The sequence below is a fragment of the Gorilla gorilla genome, chromosome 2, assembly GCF_029281585.2.
Source record: "Gorilla gorilla gorilla isolate KB3781 chromosome 2, NHGRI_mGorGor1-v2.1_pri, whole genome shotgun sequence".
NCBI lineage: Eukaryota > Metazoa > Chordata > Mammalia > Primates > Hominidae > Gorilla > Gorilla gorilla.
The window spans coordinates 24,867,200-24,888,790 of record NC_086017.1 but is presented as its reverse complement, the minus strand read 5'-3'; the positions used below and the strand labels follow the sequence as shown (position 1 = coordinate 24,888,790).

Genomic DNA, 21,591 nt, shown 5'->3' with positions numbered 1-21,591 from the left:
GGTCCTATTTTTCTTTCAGAGCTTCTGCTGATTCTCTCATGGCTAGAATACCACAGAGATTGACAGTTCTCCCTATGGCAGGAGTTGCAGAGGACCAAGACATTAGGAAGTTCCTTGTAGAACATATCGGCATATGCAATATTAAACAGAAAATTATATGTGTATTTAACGCTGCGTGAGATTCCAGTGTAGATGAGGGGAACAGACCTTAGAGGTTTAAGAAAAGTATACGGCCTGTGAATCTAAGATTGAGAAAATCTGATGCCCTAACTTATTCATTATATTTTATTTTTGAAAATCAGGGTCTCCCTTCCGCCCACATATACACAAAAACATGACTTGATTTTAGCAGTTGGATATCTTTGTCCTGAGGTGAGAAATTGGAGTGTCACTGGCACAGGGATAGAGGGACAACAGAGGGTGGGTGACAGTGTGGGCTGCTGCCAGCATGGTGACTGTTTCTTCTCTCTGCTTTGCTCTCTCCCCAGGCTGCCCTGGAGTCCCAGCGAAGGCTTGAGGAAAGGCAGAGTGGCCTGGCTTCTCGAGCGGCCAACGGGGAGGTGGCATCTCTCCGCAGGGGCCCTGCCCCCTTGAGAAAGGCTGAGGGCTGGCTCCCACTATCAGGAGGTCAGGGGCAGAGTGAGGACTCAGACCCGCTGCTCCAGCAGATCCACAACATCACATCATTCATCAGGCAGGCCAAGGCCGCGGGCCGCATGGATGAAGTGCGCACTCTGCAGGAGAACCTGCGGCAGCTGCAGGACGAGTATGACCAGCAGCAGACAGAGAAGGCCATCGAGCTGTCCCGGAGGCAGGCTGAGGAGGAGGACCTGCAGCGGGAACAGCTGCAGATGTTGCGTGAACGGGAGTTGGAACGAGAAAGGGAGCAGTTTCGGGTGGCATCCCTGCACACACGGACTCGGTCCCTGGACTTCAGAGAAATCGGCCCTTTTCAGCTGGAGCCCAGCAGAGAGCTTCGCACCCACCTTGCTTATGCTTTGGATCTAGGCTCTTCCCCAGTTCCAAGCAGCACAGCTCCCAAGACCCCTTCACCTCGCTCAACTCAACCCACCAGAGTGAGGTCTGGGCCCCCAGCCGTTGGCCAGGAGCGCTTAACCCAGAGCAGCATGCCACAGCAACATGAGGGGCCCTCCTTAAACCCCTTTGATGAGGAAGACCTCTCCAGCCCCATGGAAGAGGGCACTACTGGTCCTCCTGCTGCAGGGGTTTCCTTAGACCCTTCAGCCCGCATCCTGAAAGAGTACAATCCTTTCGAGGAAGAGGACGAGGAGGAGGAAGCAGTGGCAGGGAATCCATTCATTCAGCCAGACAGCCCAGCTCCTAACCCCTTCAGTGAGGAAGATGAACATCCCCAGCAGAGGCCCTCAAGCCCTCTGGTTCCTGGTAACCCCTTTGAGGAACCCACCTGTACCAACCCCTTTGAGATGGACAGTGACAGTGGGCCAGAGGCTGAGGAGCCCATAGAGGAAGAGCTCCTCCTGCAGCAGATCGATAACATCAAGGCATACATCTTTGATGCCAAGCAGTGCGGCCGCCTGGATGAGGTAGAGGTGCTGACAGAGAATCTGCGGGAGCTGAAGCACACCCTGGCCAAGCAGAAGGGGGGCACTGATTGATCAGCAGTGGAGAGGGCACCTTTGGGCCCAGGGGTCTGGCAGGAGCCAGTGGAGCAGGACAGAGGGCAGGCGGGATGGATGGGGAAGGTGGCAGGGTGAGAACTCAGATGCACACAGGTGAGGGGCAGGAATCTGCTGTTTTGTGTTGCGCACTTTGAGGTATTTCCACTACAGTTGAATAATAAAATAGAAACTAGAACAGGGAGAATCAGCATTCAGTTGCTGCTTTTCCTGTTTATTATTACTATCTTTTGTAATCGGAGGTTTACCCCTTTTAAAGGGACTTTACATTTTTACTACCGAGATATAACTAAATGCAGCTCTGTTGGGCCCAGGGCAGAAATGGCTGCTGTGTACCTCTTGGGTCCATTTGCTACTGCCTAGTCTTGGTTCCTTATGCAGTATTATAGGGCAGCCTTTTTAGAGCCCTTCCTTTAGCCAAGACAGAGAAGATAGATTCCATTGAGCTCTATTCTGCTCTGACAGAAGTCCATCCCTAGTAGGCTGTGAGTTCCATTTCACCTGGGGCCGCCTCTCCCCGGCTCTGCACTTCCTGTCTGTACAATAGAAGGGGAAGGTGCTGCTATGAAGGGGAGAGTTTAGACCCAGGAGAGCCCAGCACCTCTTTTTAAGGTGGGGTGATGGGAATATTTCACCAGGGTCTATTTTCTCAGTTTAAGTTCTTTTTTGTCTCTTTCAGGAAGTTAAGCTCCCAGTGCAGGGTATCAATGTGAATCTGGTCCTGAGCTTTTTAGAAAATAAGAGTGGTGGCCGGGCGCGCTGGCTCACGCCTGTAATCCCAGCACTTTGGGAGGCCGAGGCAGGCAGAGCACAAGGTCAGGAGATCGAGACCACCCTGGCTAACACAGTGAAATCCCGTCTCTACTAAAAATACAAAAAATTAGCCAGGCGTGGTGGTGGGTGCCTGTAGTCCCAGCTACTTTGGAGTCTGAGGCAGGAGAATGCTGTGAACCCGGGAGGCAGAGCTTGCAGTGAGCCAAGATCGCACCACTGCACTCCAGCCTGGGCAGTGAGAGTGAGACTCCGTCTCAAAAAAAAAATAAGAGTGGTTAACTTTTTGGTTGATATTAGTATTATTTGTGAGAAGAGTTTCCCCACCCTTCTTCTGATAGAACAATTGTCTGTCACTGGAGAAATCTCCCTCCAGAGCTTTGGCAAAGTTACTCTCATCTGGGTCTGTTTAAAAGGCCGGGTCTCTAATTTAGGAATCGGTGATTTGGAAGCTTTTGCAGAACATCACCAGAAGAAGGGAAGCTTCCCAGAGTCAGAAGCTAAATTAAAATAATTTCCAAGGCTATTTGATCAGCCTTCTTCCCTTTTGGTTCATTGTGTCCTGACTTGGGGCACTGATGAGATTTTTTATTTTTTTTGAGACAGAGTTTCACTTTGTTGCCCAGGCTGGAGTGTAGTGGCATGATCTCAGCTCACTGCAACCTCCACCTCCCCGGTTCAAGTGATACTTGTGCCTCAGCCACCTGAATAGCTGGGATTACAGGCGTGGGCCACCACGCCTGGTTAATCTCTGTATTTTTTAGTAGAGGTGGAGTTTCACCATTTTGGCCAGGCTGGTTTCGAACTCCTGGCCTCAAGTGATCTGCCACCTTGGCCTCCCAAAGTGCTGGGAATACAGGCGTGAGCCACTGCGCCCGCCCTGATGAGATATTTTATTACCAATGTTAGTATTAAGAAACTGAAATGTTTGAAGAAGCACAACCCAGGATCGTGCTGGTAGCACTACAGTACTTAAACTATTGGTCAATTAAGGCCAGAAAGGGAAATTGTTAATTTAGCTCTGGTGCTTTGGTTTACAGGAACATAACTCTTAACTGACATCTGACATCATGATAGCCATATGTGCTCAGCTCTGGGTAGAGTTTCTGCAGTTACTCATCTGAACTAATGAACAATAACTGACCACTAGTCACTTTATGCCGTGTAACTAGCTCTAGGCCATACTTTCACTGGTTACTGGTGTGAAAGCTGCAATTCATTTTGTTACATTCTGGTGAAGACCCCTCTTGATAATGGGAATGTTTTAACTCTCTTGATGAAAAAATAATCTGTATTTGTGTTGATGTTCACATTTCTGTAGCACATTTCTTATCCTTTTGGTTGAATGAAAAGATCTTGTATAGGGGTGTGGAGACGGGGAGTGGGTAGAAGTGTGTGAAGAACCCTTTGCATTTGGGATCTGTTCACAGACAGCCATATGAGTGTGTTAATGAATGTCAGCCAGTTACCAACCCTGCTGGTTGTTATGGGTTGTTTTGAGAAGTTGGCAACCAGGCATCTAAGATGTTGCCTGGTACAGGCCTCTTTTCTTCCCTGAGGCCCATGACATTTCTCTGTTACTCTAGAGGGTTTCTCAGATGGCCAGTAGGCTCCTCCCTGCTTAGGGTCTCATTTCTCTGAAAAGAGGATGAACTGAAAAGCAGGTAGTTCCCAAAGCTAATTGCTGCTTTCCATCATAATTATTTTTCTTGTGAGAACATTTCTCTTTTAATTAGCTAGTGATTTTGATTAAGACTAATTCACTAAACATACCCTTCCCTCAAATCACCTCAGGTAGCAATCTGTAAGTAACTAAAAGCATTGAAAAACACACAAGAAACATTTTTTAAAACTATTTTTAAAGGCCCAGCCGGATGCAGTGGCTCACTCCTGTAATCCCAGCACTTTGGGAGGCCGAGACGGGTGGATCACCTGAGGTCAGGAATTTGAGACTAGCATGGCCAACATGGTGAAACCCCGTCTCTACTAAAAATACAAAAATTAGCTGGGCGTGGTGGCAGACGCCTGTAATCCCAGCTACTCAGGGAGGCTGAGGCACAAGAATTGCTTGAACCTGGGAGGCGGAGGTTGCAGTGAGCCAAGATTGCGCCACTGCACTCCAACCTGGGTGACAAGAGCAAGACTCCGTCTCACAAAAAACAAACAAAACTGACTGATTGAATATACTAAACCAAACTAAAATCATATTCTTTTGATTAAGTTTATCCATGGCTGTATTCTTCTATGAATTCTTCCATTTAATTCTTCCATGATTATCTTCTCCTGTAAATACATCACAGGAGTTAGAATTCTCTACCCATCAGCTGTACCATGTTGCAGAATTCATGCAGGCACAAAGTTGGAGTTACAGAGATGGGTTGACAGCAGGGCAAACTTGGCCTATGTATTATAACCACAACTTCAAGTTCTTACCTCATGTGAATATTCACCCTTTCTTTAGTCTTCCAAGGCAAACAGCCCCGTCTCATCACCAGATGAGCAAGGTCTTGATATGGCATAGCAGATCTCCCTAGACACAGATCATGAGAAAAGATGGAAGAGACTTAGGGATTCAGGCATCAGATGAAGTTGGCTTTTCCCTTTTATGCCTTGTTTGTATTTACCCTGTCTAATACACTAAGGATACTTACTCATTGTACTTGCAGCTCAATATGTCTTTGCTGTTCAGATACTAAAATGTACCTCTGAGTCATTGTGAGCTGTGTGGTAGGTTGGACATTGGCATAGTTGGTGATGGGACTCAAAATGAAAAGGTGGTCTCTTTACCAGGTCACAGACTGTAGCAGATTGTGCTTGTTATCTGACAATGACTGTCACTTTGAGGGTCGTTGATTTGCATGCACTACTCTGGGGCCTTGTATTGGAGCCTTTTTAAAAAAAAATAAAATCTGAGATAGAGGTTGGGGGTGTGTGTGTCTGTGTGCACATGTGTTACAAGTGAGAATCATCAGATGACATCCCTTCTCCTTTCTTGATGAGAACTATCTGAGTATCAGAATAGTTCCAGCACCTGTGTTGTTTGTCTGGTTAAGGCCTCTGGAAAAAATGAAGGTCACTGGGTTCTGAACAGGGGATAGATACGGGTTCCAGTTCTGCCCTTATTCCCAGTTATTCCTGCAGTGCTGGTTAAATGAACAGTTTTACAGAAGTATAGTGCAGATCCCTTAATGATCCTATCATCCCTGTTTCACACTGGAAGAAACTGAGGCTCAGAGATTGAGGAACCTTGTGACTGCCATCTGTGCCAGTCACCACCTCTGCATGACCACATTTCCCTCCATTAGCACTACCAGCATGCCTGTGAGGTAGTTACTCAGCTGTTCATCTGACCCCAGACGTAGAAAAATTAAGAGACATTAGCCTGGCTTAGGCCACACAGCCAGTCAGTGGTGGAATGAGGGTTTAAATCCAGATCTGCCTGACTTAATTTGCCCTCAGTAATAAGTAGCTGGGTCAGGTAGTGGTGTGGTGGTGGTAGGTGCTCAACCATTGTGTCAAGCTCAAAGAGGGCAGAAAAGGGCAATGGGGAATGAGGTTGGGTGCTGCTGAGCTGGTTTCTGATAGTGACTCCCTGAGTCTGTGAAACTGAGACCTCCTTAGGGCCTTAAGAATATATAGATTCTTAAACCAGGAGAGTATAATATCTAGTGCTCACTGTAGGCTAGACTGAGTGCTAAGTATTATGCATGGCTTACCTCAGTCTTCCCAACAACCCATTTACACATGCAGAAATGAGTGAGTGGTGAAGTTAAGCTCGCTTAGGGTTGCACTGCTGGGTTTCCAGCCTAGGTCTGTCTGACTGCAAAACCCACGCTGCCCTCGATTGTGTTGTATGTGGACACACATGTTTCTAATGTGGAATGGGGTGTTTCATCCCTAGCAAGTGCCTCCTGTGGACTTTTAAGATGAAAAACTTCTGCCTAACTCTTCAGGAAGCCTAGCGTAGTTGTAAAAATACTTCAGAAAGCACTTCTGGTTTTAGCTCAGACACGTAGAGTTTGAAAGTTATCCTATCCTTACCACAAGAAAAAGCTGGGCAAACGCAAAAGCATTGGCTTTTCTTGGTCCCATTAGAGAGCTGAGTGTGCAGGTCAAACTGCCATCCCAAAATCTGGAGAGAGGTGAGTCCAGAGAGTGAGCAAGATCTAATCGCCTGGAGCAGAAGCCACGGGAGCCGTAGCTAGTAGGAAAACTTAAATGGTAATTTTGATGAACTTCTGGAGGTTGAGTGTGGACTAGCATGGGAGGGAGCAACTCCCCCTCACCCCCAACGCTTTCCTGGGTTTTACCCTACTTGGTTCTATTGGTGAAGAGCTGAGAAAGACCCTCTGGTGACTCTGGCAGGGGAAAGGGAGAATCATCTTTGTAATCAGAGCCTTCTCCATAATAAAGCTTATTCCCCAGAGGAAAGCACTTTTTCACAGAGCCTTATCCCATCTGGAGGAGGGCTGGGTCATGTAAGGGGGTACAAAGGGGAATTAAGAAACACTTGTGGGCCAGTGCGGTGGCTCACGCCTGTAATTCCAGCATTTTGGGAGGCCAAGGTGGGCAGATTGCTTGAGCCCAGGAGTTCGAGACCAGTCTGGGCAATATAGCAAAACCTCATCTTTACAAAAAATACAAAAATTAACCAGGCATTGTGGCACATGCCATAGTCCAAGCTACTCGGGGCTGAGGTGGGAGAATTGCTTGAGCCTGGGAAGTAGAGGCTGCAGTGAGCTGTGATTGCGCCACTGTATTGCGCTCTAGCCTGGGTGATAGAGCAAGACACTGCCTCAAAAAAAAAAAAAGAAAAAGAAAAAAACGAACACTTGTGTAGGTCACAGCCCAAGGACACAAGCCCACTAAAATGCTGAGATTTAATTGTAAGATTATAGAATGCTTCACCTCCCCCATGTTTTTCCACCACATCAACAGGACTCCAGGATGGTAACAGTGAATTATAGCTGGAAGAGCTGCAAGACACGGACTCTCTCAGGAGGAATATCGAGGGAAGCCCAAAGGCAAGAGGAGATAAACACAAAGACACTAGAGGAACTGGAAGTCTCTGACACCTACAGCTATGGCAAACATTAAACACAGCTCTCAACTCTGAGCCAAATTAACATAAGTTCTCATTCTAGAGGCTTATTTACCCCAGTTCCTATGGCCCGATAGAGTGGATATTCTACCTTCAACAAAAAAAATTATAAGCATGCTAAAAGGCAAGGAAAAAAAATAAACCCAACAATCAGATGAAACAAGTAAACGTCAGAATCACACTCAGATATTGGAATTATCAGACAAGAAATTTAAAATGTGGTCTGTTAAGGGGTCTAATGGTAAAAGTAAACAACATACAAGAACAGATGGGTAATGTAAACAGACATAAGAAAACTAAGAATCATGCAAGGTGTGGTGGTTCACACCTGTAATCCCAGCAGTTTGGGAGGCTGAGGCAGGCAGATCACTTGAGGTCAGGAGTTTGAGACCAGCCAGGCCAACAAGGTGAAACCCCATCTCTACTAAAAATACAAAAATTAGACTGGGCACAGTGGCTCATGACTGTAATCACAGCACTTTGGGAGGCCAATGCGGGTGGATCACGAGGTCAGGAGTTCAAGACCAGCCTGGCCAACATGGTGAAACCCTGTCTCTACTAAAAATACAAAAACTAGCTGGGTGTGGTGGTGGGCACCTGTAATCTCAGCTACTCGGGAGGCTGAGGCAGGAGAATCATTTGAACCTGGGAGGCAGAGGTTGCAGTGAGCCAAGATAGTGCCATTGCACTCCAGCCTGGGTGACAGAGCAAGACTTCATCTCAAAAAAAAAAAAAAAAAAAAAATTAGCCAGGCATAGTGGTGTGCACCTGTAGTCCCAGCTAAGTGGCAGAGGTGGGAGAATTGCTTGAGCCCAGGAGGTAGAGGTTGCAGTGAGCAGAGATTGCACCAGTGCACTCCAGGCTGGGCGACAAGAGACTTTGTCTCAAAACAAACAAACAAACACCCTAAGAATCAAAAGGAAGTGCTAGAAGTTAAAACCTTAAATGAAAAATGTCTTAATGGGCTTATCAGTAGACTGTCCACAACCAAAGATTAAATGAATTTGAAGATAGGTCAATAGAAACTTCCCCACTAAAATGCAAAGAGAACCTCCATCACCCCGCCAGAACATTCGAGAACTATGAGGCAATTTCAGAAGACATAAAATGCATTTAACTTGAATACTAGAAAGAGAAAAGAGTGAAGAATAAATACCTGAACTAATAAATGGCTAAGAACTTTACAAAATTAATGACAGACATGAAATCACAGATCCAGGAGGCTCAAGAGAACTCCAAGCAGGACAAATACAAAACATCTACGGATCTGCATTACCTTATTCTAACCCCGTAAACCAAACACCAAGAGAAAATTGTGAAAGAAGCTAAAGGAAAAAGCCATCATACCTATAAATGTAATTGCATTTAATTACTTGTTAGAAACCATGCAAGCAAAAAAAGAGTGGAGTGAAGTATTTAAATTGTTGAAAGAAAAACACCAGGGCCGGGCGCAGTGGCTTACGCCTGTAATCCCAGCACTTTGGGAAGCTGAGACGGGCGGATCATCTGAGGTCAGGAGTTTGATACCAGCCTGACCAACATGGAGAATCCCCGTCTCTACTGACAATACAAAATTAGCTGGGTGTAGTGGCGCATGCCTGTAAGTCTGGCTACTCGGGAGGCTGAGGCAGGAGAATCACTTGAACCTGGGAGGCGGAGGTTGCGGTGAGCCAAGATAGCACCATTGCACTCCAGAAGGGAGGGAGGGAAAGGAAAAACACTAACCTAGAATTCTAAATCTGGCAAAATCACTCTTCAAAAGAGAAGGAGAAATAACTTTCAGATCAAGAGTACTTCAGAAATGTATCTTTTTTTTTTTTTTTTTGAGACGGAGTCTTGCTCTGTCGCCTAGGCTGGAGTGCAGTGGCGCGATCTCGGCTCACTGCAACTTCCCGGGTTCAAGCGATCCTCCCACCTCAGTCTTCTAAGTAGCTGGGACCACAGGTGCTGCCACCACACCAGGCTAATTTTTGTATTTTCAGTAGAGACGGGGTTTCGCCATGTTGGGCAGGCTGGTCTCGAATTCCTGACCTCAAGCGATCCTCCCGCCTCGGCCTCCCCAAAGGCTGGGTTTACAGGCGGGAGCCACCACGCCTGGCCCTAGAAATACATCTCACCCATAGTTTGTTTACGAAAAAATTGAGGTCCTGAGTTAAGTGGCTGAATTTAGGAAGGAATTGATCCCAAACCATCTTTTTTTCTTTTGCTAAGAAGTTTAAGTCAATGTCAGAAAGTGCAGTTTGAACTCTTCATGATAAAACTGGAGATGTTCAGGGAGAAAAATGGACAATAGGTTCAATAGGACGTTATCAGCTGACTTGGTATCCAAACTGAGCTTTCCTGATTATTTCTTATTGCAATGTCTGACTTTTAGCCTATGTAAAAATATTTTCCCGTGGGTGGATGGGGAAATGACTAATTTACAGGACGCGACAACCTAAACCTTCCAAGGGGAAGGCGTCCTAAAGCGAAGATGCACACACCGGTTCTCGCCGCGCCGGGTCGAAGGCCGCCTACAAGTCCCAGGGTGCTCCGCGGCGTGCGCTGCCCGCCGGGAAGCGTCTCCTGTGCGTCTGCGCGGGAAGTGGAACCTGGCTCTGGGGAGAAGCCGCGTGAGATTCGCGCGGGTGCTAGCTAGTCCTTTCTTGTCGCTGCTCGGCTCGCGGCCCGTGGGGTCGGCCCCGCCACCGTTGCCGCCATGCCCATGAAGGGCCGCTTCCCCATCCGCCGCACCCTGCAATATCTGAGCCAGGGGAACGTGGTGTTCAAGGACTCCGTGAAGGTCATGACAGTGAATTACAACACGCACGGGGAGCTGGGCGAGGGCGCCAGGTCAGTCGCAGCCCCGGCGGCCTGGCGAGCCGTAACCTGCTAGTCGTGCCAGCCTGCTGGTAACGTGAGGTCCCGAGTCGCTCTGGGCGGCCGTTCAGCCCCGGGGCGGGCCCTCCAGGTCGGCGCTGTTACCCCCATTTTACAGAGGTCCAGACTGAGGCGGACGGCGGGGCCCCCGCCGGGCCGGCTGCAGTCGTGACGAGGTTTGGGGGGCGGAGGACAAGAACCCCACTCCTGGATCTCCTTCCTCCGGCGCGGTGGGCGAGGCTGACCCGAGGGAGGCCACCAGTTCCCTTGGCCCCTCTGGCCAGCAAGGCAAGCGCTGGGGAGGGGCAGCCGCAGATCCTTTCGGGGTGACGGGGGTGACACCCCAGGACGAATCTGAGGATAAAATGAGAGAAATAACAGCGGCGAACACTGATCATGTCTCGCACAGTTCTGAATGCTTCTCGCGCTTTCTCTCTTCTGATGCCTAGAGAAACCCCAGCTTATCCCCACTCTAAGGCTGGGGAAGCGCACAGAGAGGTTAAGTAACTTGCGGCTCCACGAGACGCCATGCCAGCCAGTGAGCGGTGAGCCGGGCAGTGTGGCCGGGAGTAAGTGAAAACGCTTCCTTCGGGACTCAAGGTTTGGAAGGAAGTGATTATGTCAGCTGTGCAGCGGCAGACCCTACCCCGACTAGAAGGAACTGTAGGGAACGCCTAGGATGTCTTTCAGCTTGGAGCAGAGTAGGGACTCATTGAATGGCAGTTGGCAAGTGAAAGGTTTGGATTGACCCTGAGGCAGCCCTAAGCAGTGCCTTAGGCTCTGCAGGTATGAAGTCTACGTTTATTGAGTACACTCTGAGTGCTAGGCTGTGTGCTGTGTGCTGGGAGTTCAGCAGTGATGGAGGAGGCAGCCTTAGCCCGCAGAAACTTTGGGACTTGGGTGTATGTTGGATCAAAATGAGGCGTGGGGGCGGGGAGCAACTTCTTGTGGGGCATGGTCCCCTTGGTGACGGACCTTCACTGCATGGCCCTTCAAGAGATCCGGAAGCCACTTCCTAGCCATTTGCTCTGCGCAGGTGAATCTGATAACTTGGACCTGCTTGCCTGGAATCAGCTGGCTTGATGGCTTTCTGGAAGACTTGGTCTTGGTCTTAGAGTGTATGGGCACCCAGATACTCCTTCATAACCTACTGCACAACTTTGCACACCTTTGTCCCCGGGCAACCGCCAGGCAGATAATGGGAAGGGGTGGGGATCTCGGTGCGGCCCGCAGCGAGCTGGAGAGCACGTGCCCTATCCAGAGGGCCCTTTGCTGTTTGGCATTGTGGGCTCCGTGGAGAATTTCTGATTTGTCAAGAAGCTGAAATCTAGGTTTTTATGTAAATCTCTGGCTTTTAAATGGCCAGCCAATCAAAATAAGCCTGTGAGCCTCTTACTCACATTCTCAGATATTTTAATGTCCTCTAGGTAAATGGGATACAAACAGCCATTCACTGTTTCTTTGTTCCTGATGGTAGGGGCTGGCCTGTGCCACCTGTGCCCTCTGTGATCTTGTACTCGTGGGTTGGAGTCTGTCTGCCTTGCTCTGGCTAGCCGCACTCCTCCCCCAATCCCCAGCCCTTGTTTGTTCATGTGCCCTCAGCCCTTCAGCTGCCCGACTGGGACCTACCTCCATCCCAAGTGCCTGCGACCGGTCCAGCCAGTCTTTGGGTACCTGCTGGGGGCAATGGGAAGGTGCCTTATTTAGTATTTGAGGGCCAAGTCCTTATTCACCTCTGCCAGGTGTTCTACCCTTAACAAGTGGCCCCCAAGCCTCAGGGTGAATTGAATTTGATGGTGACAGAACAGTGTGATCGAAGGCCAGACTAATCAGCCCAGTTAGACCTGGGGCAGTTTACTTAACTTCTGACCTTAGTTTCCTTAAGTTGTTAAACCCCACCTTCTGGGGTTGGAGAGTCAGGTGCCTAGCAAAGTGTCTGGCTTATACAGCAGGTGGTCAACTCAAGGTTCCTGCCATTATTAACTTTCCTCTTGTGTTTCAGCAAGACCCATTTTAAGATCTCTGTTGCATTTCTGTCCTAGTAGTTTAAAGTATGGGAACGTCTCACCTGGCTATGTCCTAGTTTATTTGTAAAAAGTTCTGTGACACTGGGATACTCTGCAGTGGGGTGGGAACTGATCAGAGGCCTCCTACGCCCTGGAAGGTAAATTCAGCCTTTGAGCTCCCAGGTCTGTGTGCTGTGAGGGTCTCCAAGGCCTCCATTCCTCCCCTAGAGGCAGCAGTTTTCAAGGCTTAACTATTTATTTATTTATTCATTTTTTGAGATGGAGTCTTGCTCTGTCACCCAGGCTAGAGTGCAGTGGCGTGATCTCGGCTCACTGCAAGCTCCGCCTCCTGGATTCACGCCATTCTCCTGCCTCAGCCTCCTGAGTAGCTGGGACTACAAGTGCCCGCCACCATGCCGGCTAATTTTTTGTATTTTTAGTAGAGACGGCATTTCACCGTGTTAGCCAGGATGGTCTTGATCTCCTGACCTCGTGATCCACCCGCCTCGGCCTCCCAAAGTGCTGGGATTACAGGCATGAGCCACCGCGCCCGGCGGCTTAACTATTTAATTTGAGTCTTATACCCATATAGTTAAATAACATCCTCAGAGAGCCACTTTTCTTTCTTTCTTTCTTTTTTTTTTTTTTTGAGATAGGACCTTGCTCTGTCGCCTAGACTGGAATGTGGTGCAATCACAGCTCTGGCTTACTGCAACCTCAAACTCCCGGGCTTAAGCGATCCTCTTGCCTCAGCCTCCCAAGTAGCTGGGACCACCAGCATGTACCACTATGCCCAGCTAATTTTTAATATTTTTATAGAGACAGGGTCTCCCTATATTGCCCAGGCTGGTCTCAAACTCCTGAGCTCAAGCAGTCTTCCTGCCTGGGCTTCCCAAAGTGCTGGGATTACAGGTGTGAGCCACCGCACCCAGCTGAGAGCTACTTGTTGATTTTTAGCTTTAGGTGTTATCTGTGGACTTGTCACTATGGAATATCTCTCACCACCATTGCTACTTCTCACCCCCAAAACCTCCATACTCTTCCACCCACTCCTCCCAGTATCATTATTCCAAATTTTGTACAGGACGATATTCAGCGTTCAGATTAATATTACTTTGTAAATGCTGTACACAATTGAGCCAAATAGAATACTATGATTATGCATTTTTTTTTTTTTTGCAAGGCCTTTTTTTTTCCTCTGGAGTATAAATCTGTTTAAATCTTCTAAGTTTAAAGGTGTTCCTCCACTCCTAAATCGTAAAACTGTTCCCCCATGTGTAAATACATTGGTCTCATTATTTTAAAATTGTGGTATAACCTAGATACGGTGCACACCTGTAAGTATACAGCTCCATGAACTACCACTCATGTTTACACCTTGTCTTCACGACACAAATCACGACGTAGTACCTTTCATAGTTTCATTTTCGGTGGTGCTTTGGCATTGGTGTTAGGTTAGCTTGCAGTACAGGTTGGGATACAGATTTCTTTCCCCTCAAATGCCTGCCTAGGGGTCCCCACGCCATTCAGGGAATCTTCTAAGAGGATCCCTGCGAGTTTTTTCTCAGCCTTTTTGGGTCCTCTGAGAATCTGATGAAAATGCTGGACTTTCTCCCTAGAAAAATACCCGTGCATAAAATTTTAGGCTAAAAACTCTGTTTCATAGGCTTCATTTCTTCCCTTTTGCAGGAAATTTGTATTTTTCAACATACCTCAGATTCAATACAAAAACCCTTGGGTGCAGATCATGATGTTTAAGAACATGACGCCGTCACCCTTCCTGCGATTCTACTTAGGTGAGTGGGGCCCTCGCCATGGTCCAGGGGTTGTCCCAGACATGCCTGGAGAGACTACATCCTTCCTATGGGAGCGTCAGGATGAGCTGCAGTGTGCGCTGTCATGGTGTGTCTGTGACTCCTGGCACCTTTGGCTTCCGCATACCGAGGCACTCAGCAGCCACTGAGGTCTGGACTCTTTCCCTCTCCAGCCTCACCTCTTCTTATCCTCTGCCTCACACCATGGGGGTAATTTTTCCAAAGTCCCTTGTCACAGCAGGCTGTGATGCCTTTGCTCAAGATTGTTCCTGGCCTGGAATCCCATTTCTACCTGCGTTTGCTTATTTAACTGAAAAAAAAAAAAAAAATTCTTCAGGGCTCAGTATGGGCACCACTTCTAGGAAGCCTTCCCTGCATCCTAGAGTGACCTCCCACATGCCCCCAGAACCCCTCTGTCTCAGTGCTGTGTGTGTCCTCTGAGGACTGCGTGCACTTACACGATGCTGTTCATGTTTGGACCAGGTGCTAAGTGATGTTTATTCCATTAAGTATGGCTCCACGCTGGAAAACGAGGAGGGCAGCTGTTCTGGCCTAGCTCTCAGACACTTTGATCCTGAGCAAGTAACAGACCCATTTTAAAATTTGTCACCTGAAGGCAAAATGTCTGCCTTACATGGCTATGAGAATCAAATGAAGTGTAGGTTGGGAAATGCTTCAGGAAACAAAATGACCATGTTTTTTCATTCATTCCACCAATATGTAACACATGTTCCCTAGGACCAGGTGCTGGTCCGGAGGCTGGGATGTCAGGAAGCTACACAAAGATTTCTGCTGCCCTCGTGGAGATTATATCCAGCAGAGGGAGACAGAATGAACAAGAAATTTTAACAAAAGATTAGGGCCAAGCGCAGTGGCTTGCGCCTGTAATCCCAGAACTTTGGGAGGCCGAGGAGGGTGGATCACGAGGTCAGGAGATCGAGACCATCCTGGCTAACATGGTGAAACCCTGTCTCTACTAAAAATATAAAAAATTAGCCGGGCGTGGTGGCGGGCGCCTGTAGTCCCAGCTACTCGGGAGGCTGAGGCAGGAGAATGGTGTGAACCCGGGAGGCGGAGCTTGCAGTGAGCTGAGATCGCGCCACTGCACTCCAGCCTGGGCGGCAGAGCAAGACTCCATCTCAAAAAAAGAAGAAAAAAGGTTAGTGCTGTGGGCCTGGTGGCGCAGTGGCTCACACCTGTAATCCCAGTACTTTGGGAGGCTGAAGCAGGTGGATCTCTTGAGCTCAGGAGTTCGAGACCAACATGGGCAACATGGTAAAACCCCATCTCTACAAAAACATATTTAGCCAGTGTGGTGGCATATGCCTGTGGTCCCAGCTACTTGGGGGGCTGAGGCAGGAGGATTGCTTGAGCCTGGGAGGCAGAGGTTGCAGTGAGCCAAGATCGCACCACTGCACGCCAGCCTGGGCAACAGAGTGAGACACTGTCTAATAAAAAAAGAAAAGATTAGTACTGTGAGAAACAGGACAACAGGCAAGGTTGGAAGGGTGGCCCTGTGGCAGTTTGTGCATGTGAGCTTTGTTTGTGTTTTTAAAACTAACTATTGAGGTGTAATTTACTTCAGTGTGCTGGTAATGGCACACCCAAGTAGCACGTGCAACTGGATGGGTACTGGCCGTTGTTATATACCTGTACACTTACGTACATGCCCCAAGATGCAGAATGCCCCAGCACTGCAGGAAGTTCCTTAGTGCCACTTTCTGGTTAATTTCCCTTCCACCAGAGGCAACCCGTTATCCCTTCTTTCACTATAGATGCATTTTGTTTTAGAATATCATGTAACTAGAATCTCACGGTATGTGTTCCCTTGAGCCTGGTGTCTTTTACTCATGTTTTGAGATTCACCCAGGTTACATGTTTCGTGGTTTTTGCTGTTTCTGGCTGGGTAGTATTCCATTCTGTGAATGTACCACAGTGTGTCCACTCGCCTGTTGGTGACCCTTTAGATTTTTGTAAGATGCCGAGAGAGTTAGAAGTATGAGATTTATGAGAGAGAAGACCTTGAAAGAAACCAGGAGAGTGAGGAGGCCGGGCAGGGAAGGTTGCCAGAACTACAGGTGAGGACGACGCAGCTCTGGGAGCGTTGGCCAGCGCAGCGGGACATTCTAGCCTTGTGTTGGGTTGTGAAGGCCAGACCCTAGGCCCCGGCCAGGGAGAGCACGGGCTGCCCAAGTGCTGCGCAGATCCCAGCAGTACTCCACAGGGCTGTCAGCTCAGCGGCAACTCCTGGGAGGTCCTTGCTTGAAGGGAGGTTTGAGCGGTGGGCCTCCTGGCTGCCAAGAAGAAAGCTACGGTAAACGTGTGTGTAGGCTGCGCAGGTCTCTATCTGTGGACAGAAGCATTCAGGCCTCCTGGGGGTATACCTGAGTGCAACTGCCAGGTCACAGAGCAGCTATGTATTTAAGGTTCTCAGGCACCGCCTTTCCAAAGCAATTGTGCCGTGTTGCACTCCAGTCACAGGGTGGAGTTCCAGCAGCTGCGCGTCCTTGCTCATGCTGGTATTGTTGTATTAATGTCCCAGGGCTGCTGTAACAATTCACCACAAACTTGGTGGCTTCACACAAATGTATTATCTTGCAGATCTGTGGGTTAGAAGTCCAGCATGGGCTGGAACCAGTGTCAGCAGAGCCTTCCTTTCTGGAGGCTTGAGGTGAACCCACGTCCTTGCGTTTCCTAGACTCTAGGGCCTGTCCACATTTTTTGGCTTGTGGCCTCATTCTACCATCTTCAAAGCCAGCAACCTTGCATATGTGGCTGTCCCTCCATCCTTCCACCTCCCTCTGACCACAGCCTGGTCGGGTGCTGCAGTTGTAAGGACCCATGGGGTTAACCTGGGCCCACTGGATGATCCAGGATCCTCTCCCTAACTCAAGGCCCTTAACTCGAATCACATCTGCAGAGTCCCTTTTGCTGTGTAAGGTTCTGGGGTTTAGGACGTGGACATCTCTGGGGACCATTATTCTGCCCACCAAATTGTCTTTTAAATTTTAGCCATTCCATTGGGTGTATATCTCATTGGAGTTTTAATATGCATTTCCCCCAAGTATCTTTTCCTGTGCTTATTGGCCACTCAGATATTTATTTTGTAAACAGTCTGTTTGAATCTTTTTTTTTTTTTTTTTTTTGAGATGGAGTCTCGCTCTGTCGCCCAGGCTGGAGTGCAGTGGCGCGATCTCGGCTCACTGCAAGCTCCGCCTCCTGGGTTCACGCCATTCTCCTGCCTCAGCCTCCCGAGTAGCTGGGACTACAGGCACCCGCCACACCACGCCTGGCTAATTTTTTGTATTTTTAGTAGAGACGGGGTTTCACGGTGTTAGCCAAGATGGTCTCGATCTCCTGACCTCGTGATCCGCCCGCCTCGGCCTCCCAAAGTGCTGGGATTACAGGCATGAGCTAATGCGTCCGGCCTGAATCTTTTCCATTAAAAAAAAAAAAAAATGGGCTGCTTTCTTGTCGAGTTCTTTATGTGTTCTGGGTGCATTTCCTTTGTTGGAGATAATGTCTTGTGACTGTTTTCTCTGTGGCCTGCTTTTCATTTTCTTAGTGGTGTCTTTTGAAGAGCAGAAATTTCAATTTTGATTAATTCAGTTTATCATTTAAAAAAATTTTTTTTAAAAGACGGAGTCTCACTGTTGCCGAGGTTGAGTGCAGGTGCGTTCTTTCCTAAATTCACTTATTTCCAGTAGTTTTTATTTTCTAGATTCCTTAGGACTTTCTACATGCACTGTAGTAATGTCATCTGCAAATAAAGACAGTTATACTTCTTTTCCTATCTTTTTTATTTTGTCTTAACTCACTGGCTAAAGTGGCAGTAATATTTTGCATTTCTACTAGCGACATATGAGAGTTCCTGTTACTCCGCATCCTCACTAGCACTTGGTTTTGTCTGTGCTTTTAAAATTTTAGCCATTTGCATATCTTGTTATGGTTTAAGTTGCATTTTCCTAGTGACTCATTGAGATCTCATCATTTCATATGCTTATTATTAGCTCTTTAAAAAAATTTAGTTAAATGCTTATTCAGTGATGTGGTTTGGATCTGTGTCCCCACCCAACTCTCATGTTCAGTTATAATTCCTAATATTGAGGTAGGGTGTGATGGGCCTGCTCCATGGGACTACAAGTCCTAGTCACCGTGGGGACGGTTTCTCATGAATGGTTTAGCACCATCCCCTTTGGTACTGTGGTTTGTGATAGTGAGTTCTCTTGAGATCTGGCTGTTTAAAAGTGTGTGGCACCTCCCCCTTCTCTTTCTTGCTCCTGCTTCCACCATGTGAGACTCCTTGCTCCCCCTTTGCCTTCTGCCATGATTGGAAGCTTCCTGAGGCCTCCCCAGAAGCAGAAGCTGCTGTGCTTCCTGTACATCCTGCAGAACCATGAGCCAATTAAGCCTCTTTTCTCTATAAATTACTCAGTCTCAGGTATTTCTTTATAGCAATGTGAGAGAATGAACTAATACATTCAGATATTTTGCCCATTTTATTAGTTGGATTGTCTTATTGAGTTGTGAGTTTTTTATATATTCTGGATATAAGTCCTTTATCAGATATATGCATTATAAATATTTTCTCCCAGACTGTGGGTTATGGTGACTCCTGAACTGTAAAAGTTTTTAATTTTGATTTTTCAATTAATAGAGTTTTTTTTCTTTTATGGATTATGTTTTTTAATGTCATCTCCAAAATATACTTGCCTAGGTAAGGTCATGACAATTTTCTCCTGTGTTCTCCTCTAGAAGTTTTAAGTTTGAGTGCTTACATTTAGGTCTCAAATCCATTTTGAGTTTTAATTTTTTTTTTTGAGGTTGAGTCTCGCTCTGTTGCCCAGGCTGGAGTGCAGTAGCACGATCTCAGCTCACTGCAACCTCTGCCTCCAGGGTTCAAGCTATTCTCCTGCCTCAGCCTCCTGGAGTTTTAATTTTTAAAATTTTAATGTTGTGGGTAAAAGTCTAAATTCACCTATTAGCATATAGATAGCCAGTTGTCCCAGTGCCATTTGTGGAAACGATTATCTTTCTTCATTGAATTATCTTGGTATCTTTGCTGAAAAGCATTTGACCTTACAAATAAGGGTTTATTTCTGGACTCAGTTTTGTTTTGTTCCATTACAGTGTGTGTCTATTCTTTTTTTTTTTTCGAGACAAAGTCTCGCACTGTTGCCCAGACTGGAGTGCAGTGGTGCTATCTCCACTCACTGCAACCTCTGCTTCCCAGCTAATTTTTTGTATTTTTAGTAGAGATGGGGTTTCACTATGTTGGCCAGGCTGGTCTTGAACTCCTGACCTCATGATCCACCTGCCTTAGCCTCCCAAAGTGCTGGAATTACAGGTTTGAGCCACCGCACCCGGCCATATTCTTATACTAGTACCACACTGTCTTGATGATAGTAATTTCAATTTATTGTAAATTTGAAATTGGAAGTAAACGTTCTCCCATTTTCTTGTTTTTTAGAATTGTTTTGGCTCTTTTGGGTCCTTTGCATTTCCATATGAATTTTAGGCTTAATTTCTAAGTTTCTACAGAAACACCATTTGGGATTTTGATAGGGATTGATTTAATCTGTATATCAGTCTGGGGAGAATTGCCATCTTAAGAATATTGGGTCTTTCTATCCATGAACATGGAACGTCTTTCTATTAAAATGGCATGTTTTTTTACATATCTAAAGTTTATGCTTGCTCAGGTCTAAAGAAAAATGGAAAAAGGAAGGGTAGTATTACGGATTATGTAAACAAATATATCTATTTTATTATTAAAATGTTTCTGCTACTAAAAGCAAGTCCCAAATTACAACTTTTTGAGGCTGAGTGCGCTGTGAGTTCTGTTTCTCTTCTGCCCCGTGCTTTCCGTTTCCAGATTCTGGGGAGCAGGTCCTGGTGGATGTGGAGACCAAGAGCAATAAGGAGATCATGGAGCACATCCGAAAAATCTTGGGGAAGAATGAGTGAGTTGTTTGGTTTGACCTGGAAGGAACAAACTTCTCAGCCCAGAGAATTTGAGGAAGAAAGGGGTGTGTGGGAAGGGTGTTGAGAGGTAAGATTCTCTGACAGTGAACGCCAGACACTAATAAAAGCTGGGGCTGTAGAATCAGTTCTTTCTGATGTTGCTCTTTACCAAATCATTAAACCTCTGTAAGCTTTATCTCCCTTGGCTGTACAGTGTGAGAAGTACCTCTCTCCCTCTTGTGGGGGACGGGAAGCTGAAATGCAGCTGACTTGTGGCCCTGTGCAGCTGCTAACCCATCTCTCCTGGGAATCTCAGCTTGGAGCTAGCAGACATCTAGCCCTAGGGCTCCTGGTGACAGGTCTTTCTTTCCATGAATGAGAGGAGACAGAAAGGGAGGGAAGCTGAAAAAGTCTGTCTTTGAGAAACCACACAGAGGCCTTTTCAGGCTCTTTTATCTTGTGATTGTTTGTCAGAGCTGTGGGCTCCACCTGCGGCAGCAGATAGGCTGACCGCACTGTAGGCTTGCTGCTGTGGTGTGAGGGGACAACAGCAGGCCTTCTTTCAGCCCTCTCCTCAGGGGCCAGCAGGGAGACAGCGATAGGCTTTGACAGTGAGGATCAGGTTAGAAGGCAGGAGATCCAGGTGTCCCTGGTGGATGGTGGGGTTGTCTCGGCTGAGAAACTGCCCTGTGCCTGCCACTCAGAGTTGCCAATGCTTGGTTGCCGTCTGTGCTCTTTGGCAGGGAAACCCTCAGGGAAGAGGAGGAGGAGAAAAAGCAGCTTTCTCACCCAGCCAACTTCGGCCCTCGAAAGTACTGCCTGCGGGAGTGCATCTGTGAAGTGGAAGGGCAGGTGCCCTGCCCCAGCCTGGTGCCATTACCCAAGGAGATGAGGGGGAAGTACAAAGCTGCTCTGAAAGCCGATGCCCAGGACTAAGGCCCACGGTCACTGTGGGCTGGGGTGATGGTGTCTGACCAGTGGGGAGATTGGAATGGGATTACTTTGGTCCAGGGAAGCCCCTGGTTCTGTCCCTGGAGACTCTGGAAATCCTTTTGCATTAAAAGGACTTTACACACCTGTGTAAAAGGATGTGGGAGAGGAGGGTCTGAAGCTGAGCTGCTAAATGAGTATCCCTGCTCTGCTGGTCAATAAAACGCTTCCTAATAGCAGCTTGGCGTGTATCTGGTCCTAGTGAAGAGGAAGGCCTGTGTAGCAGAAAGGCTTTGGGCCTGAGAGGTTAAGGCCACAGCCTGTTGACACCTGTTTTGGTCCTGTGACCCTTTACTGGTCTCCGCTGTCTTTGAATCTTCCCCTGGGCTCTACTCTGGAGAACATAAGGGCTGCTGTGGTTGAGTCTGGCTAGCACTGTCTGTGGTTGGCAGTGTGTACACCCCTCCGTTCAGTTCCTTGGGGGTATT

General features: G+C 47.6%; 2 protein-coding genes across 12 annotated transcripts in view; both read left to right on the top strand.

The window, feature by feature from the left end:
* The window catches only part of RBSN (rabenosyn, RAB effector), a 29,029-nt gene extending 23,677 nt beyond the window's left edge, over window positions 1-5,352 (top strand). For all 11 annotated transcript variants that reach the window (XM_004033672.4, XM_019023429.3, XM_019023430.3 and 8 more), the window contains one exon: window positions 489-5,352. In XM_004033672.4, the coding sequence (XP_004033720.1) occupies window positions 489-1,637 (1,149 nt within the window). In that variant the 3' untranslated portion in view covers window positions 1,638-5,352. The remainder of the gene's footprint in view (window positions 1-488) is intronic.
* A 4,731-nt stretch (window positions 5,353-10,083) lies between these two features.
* On the top strand, window positions 10,084-21,342 carry MRPS25 (mitochondrial ribosomal protein S25). The gene is made up of 4 exons (XM_004033671.5): window positions 10,084-10,362; window positions 14,085-14,191; window positions 20,085-20,172; window positions 20,917-21,342. Exons 1-4 carry the CDS (start codon window positions 10,229-10,231, stop codon window positions 21,107-21,109), a joined length of 522 nt encoding a protein of 173 aa, XP_004033719.1. The 5' UTR covers window positions 10,084-10,228; the 3' UTR covers window positions 21,110-21,342.
* The last annotated feature ends 249 nt before the right edge of the window (window positions 21,343-21,591 follow it).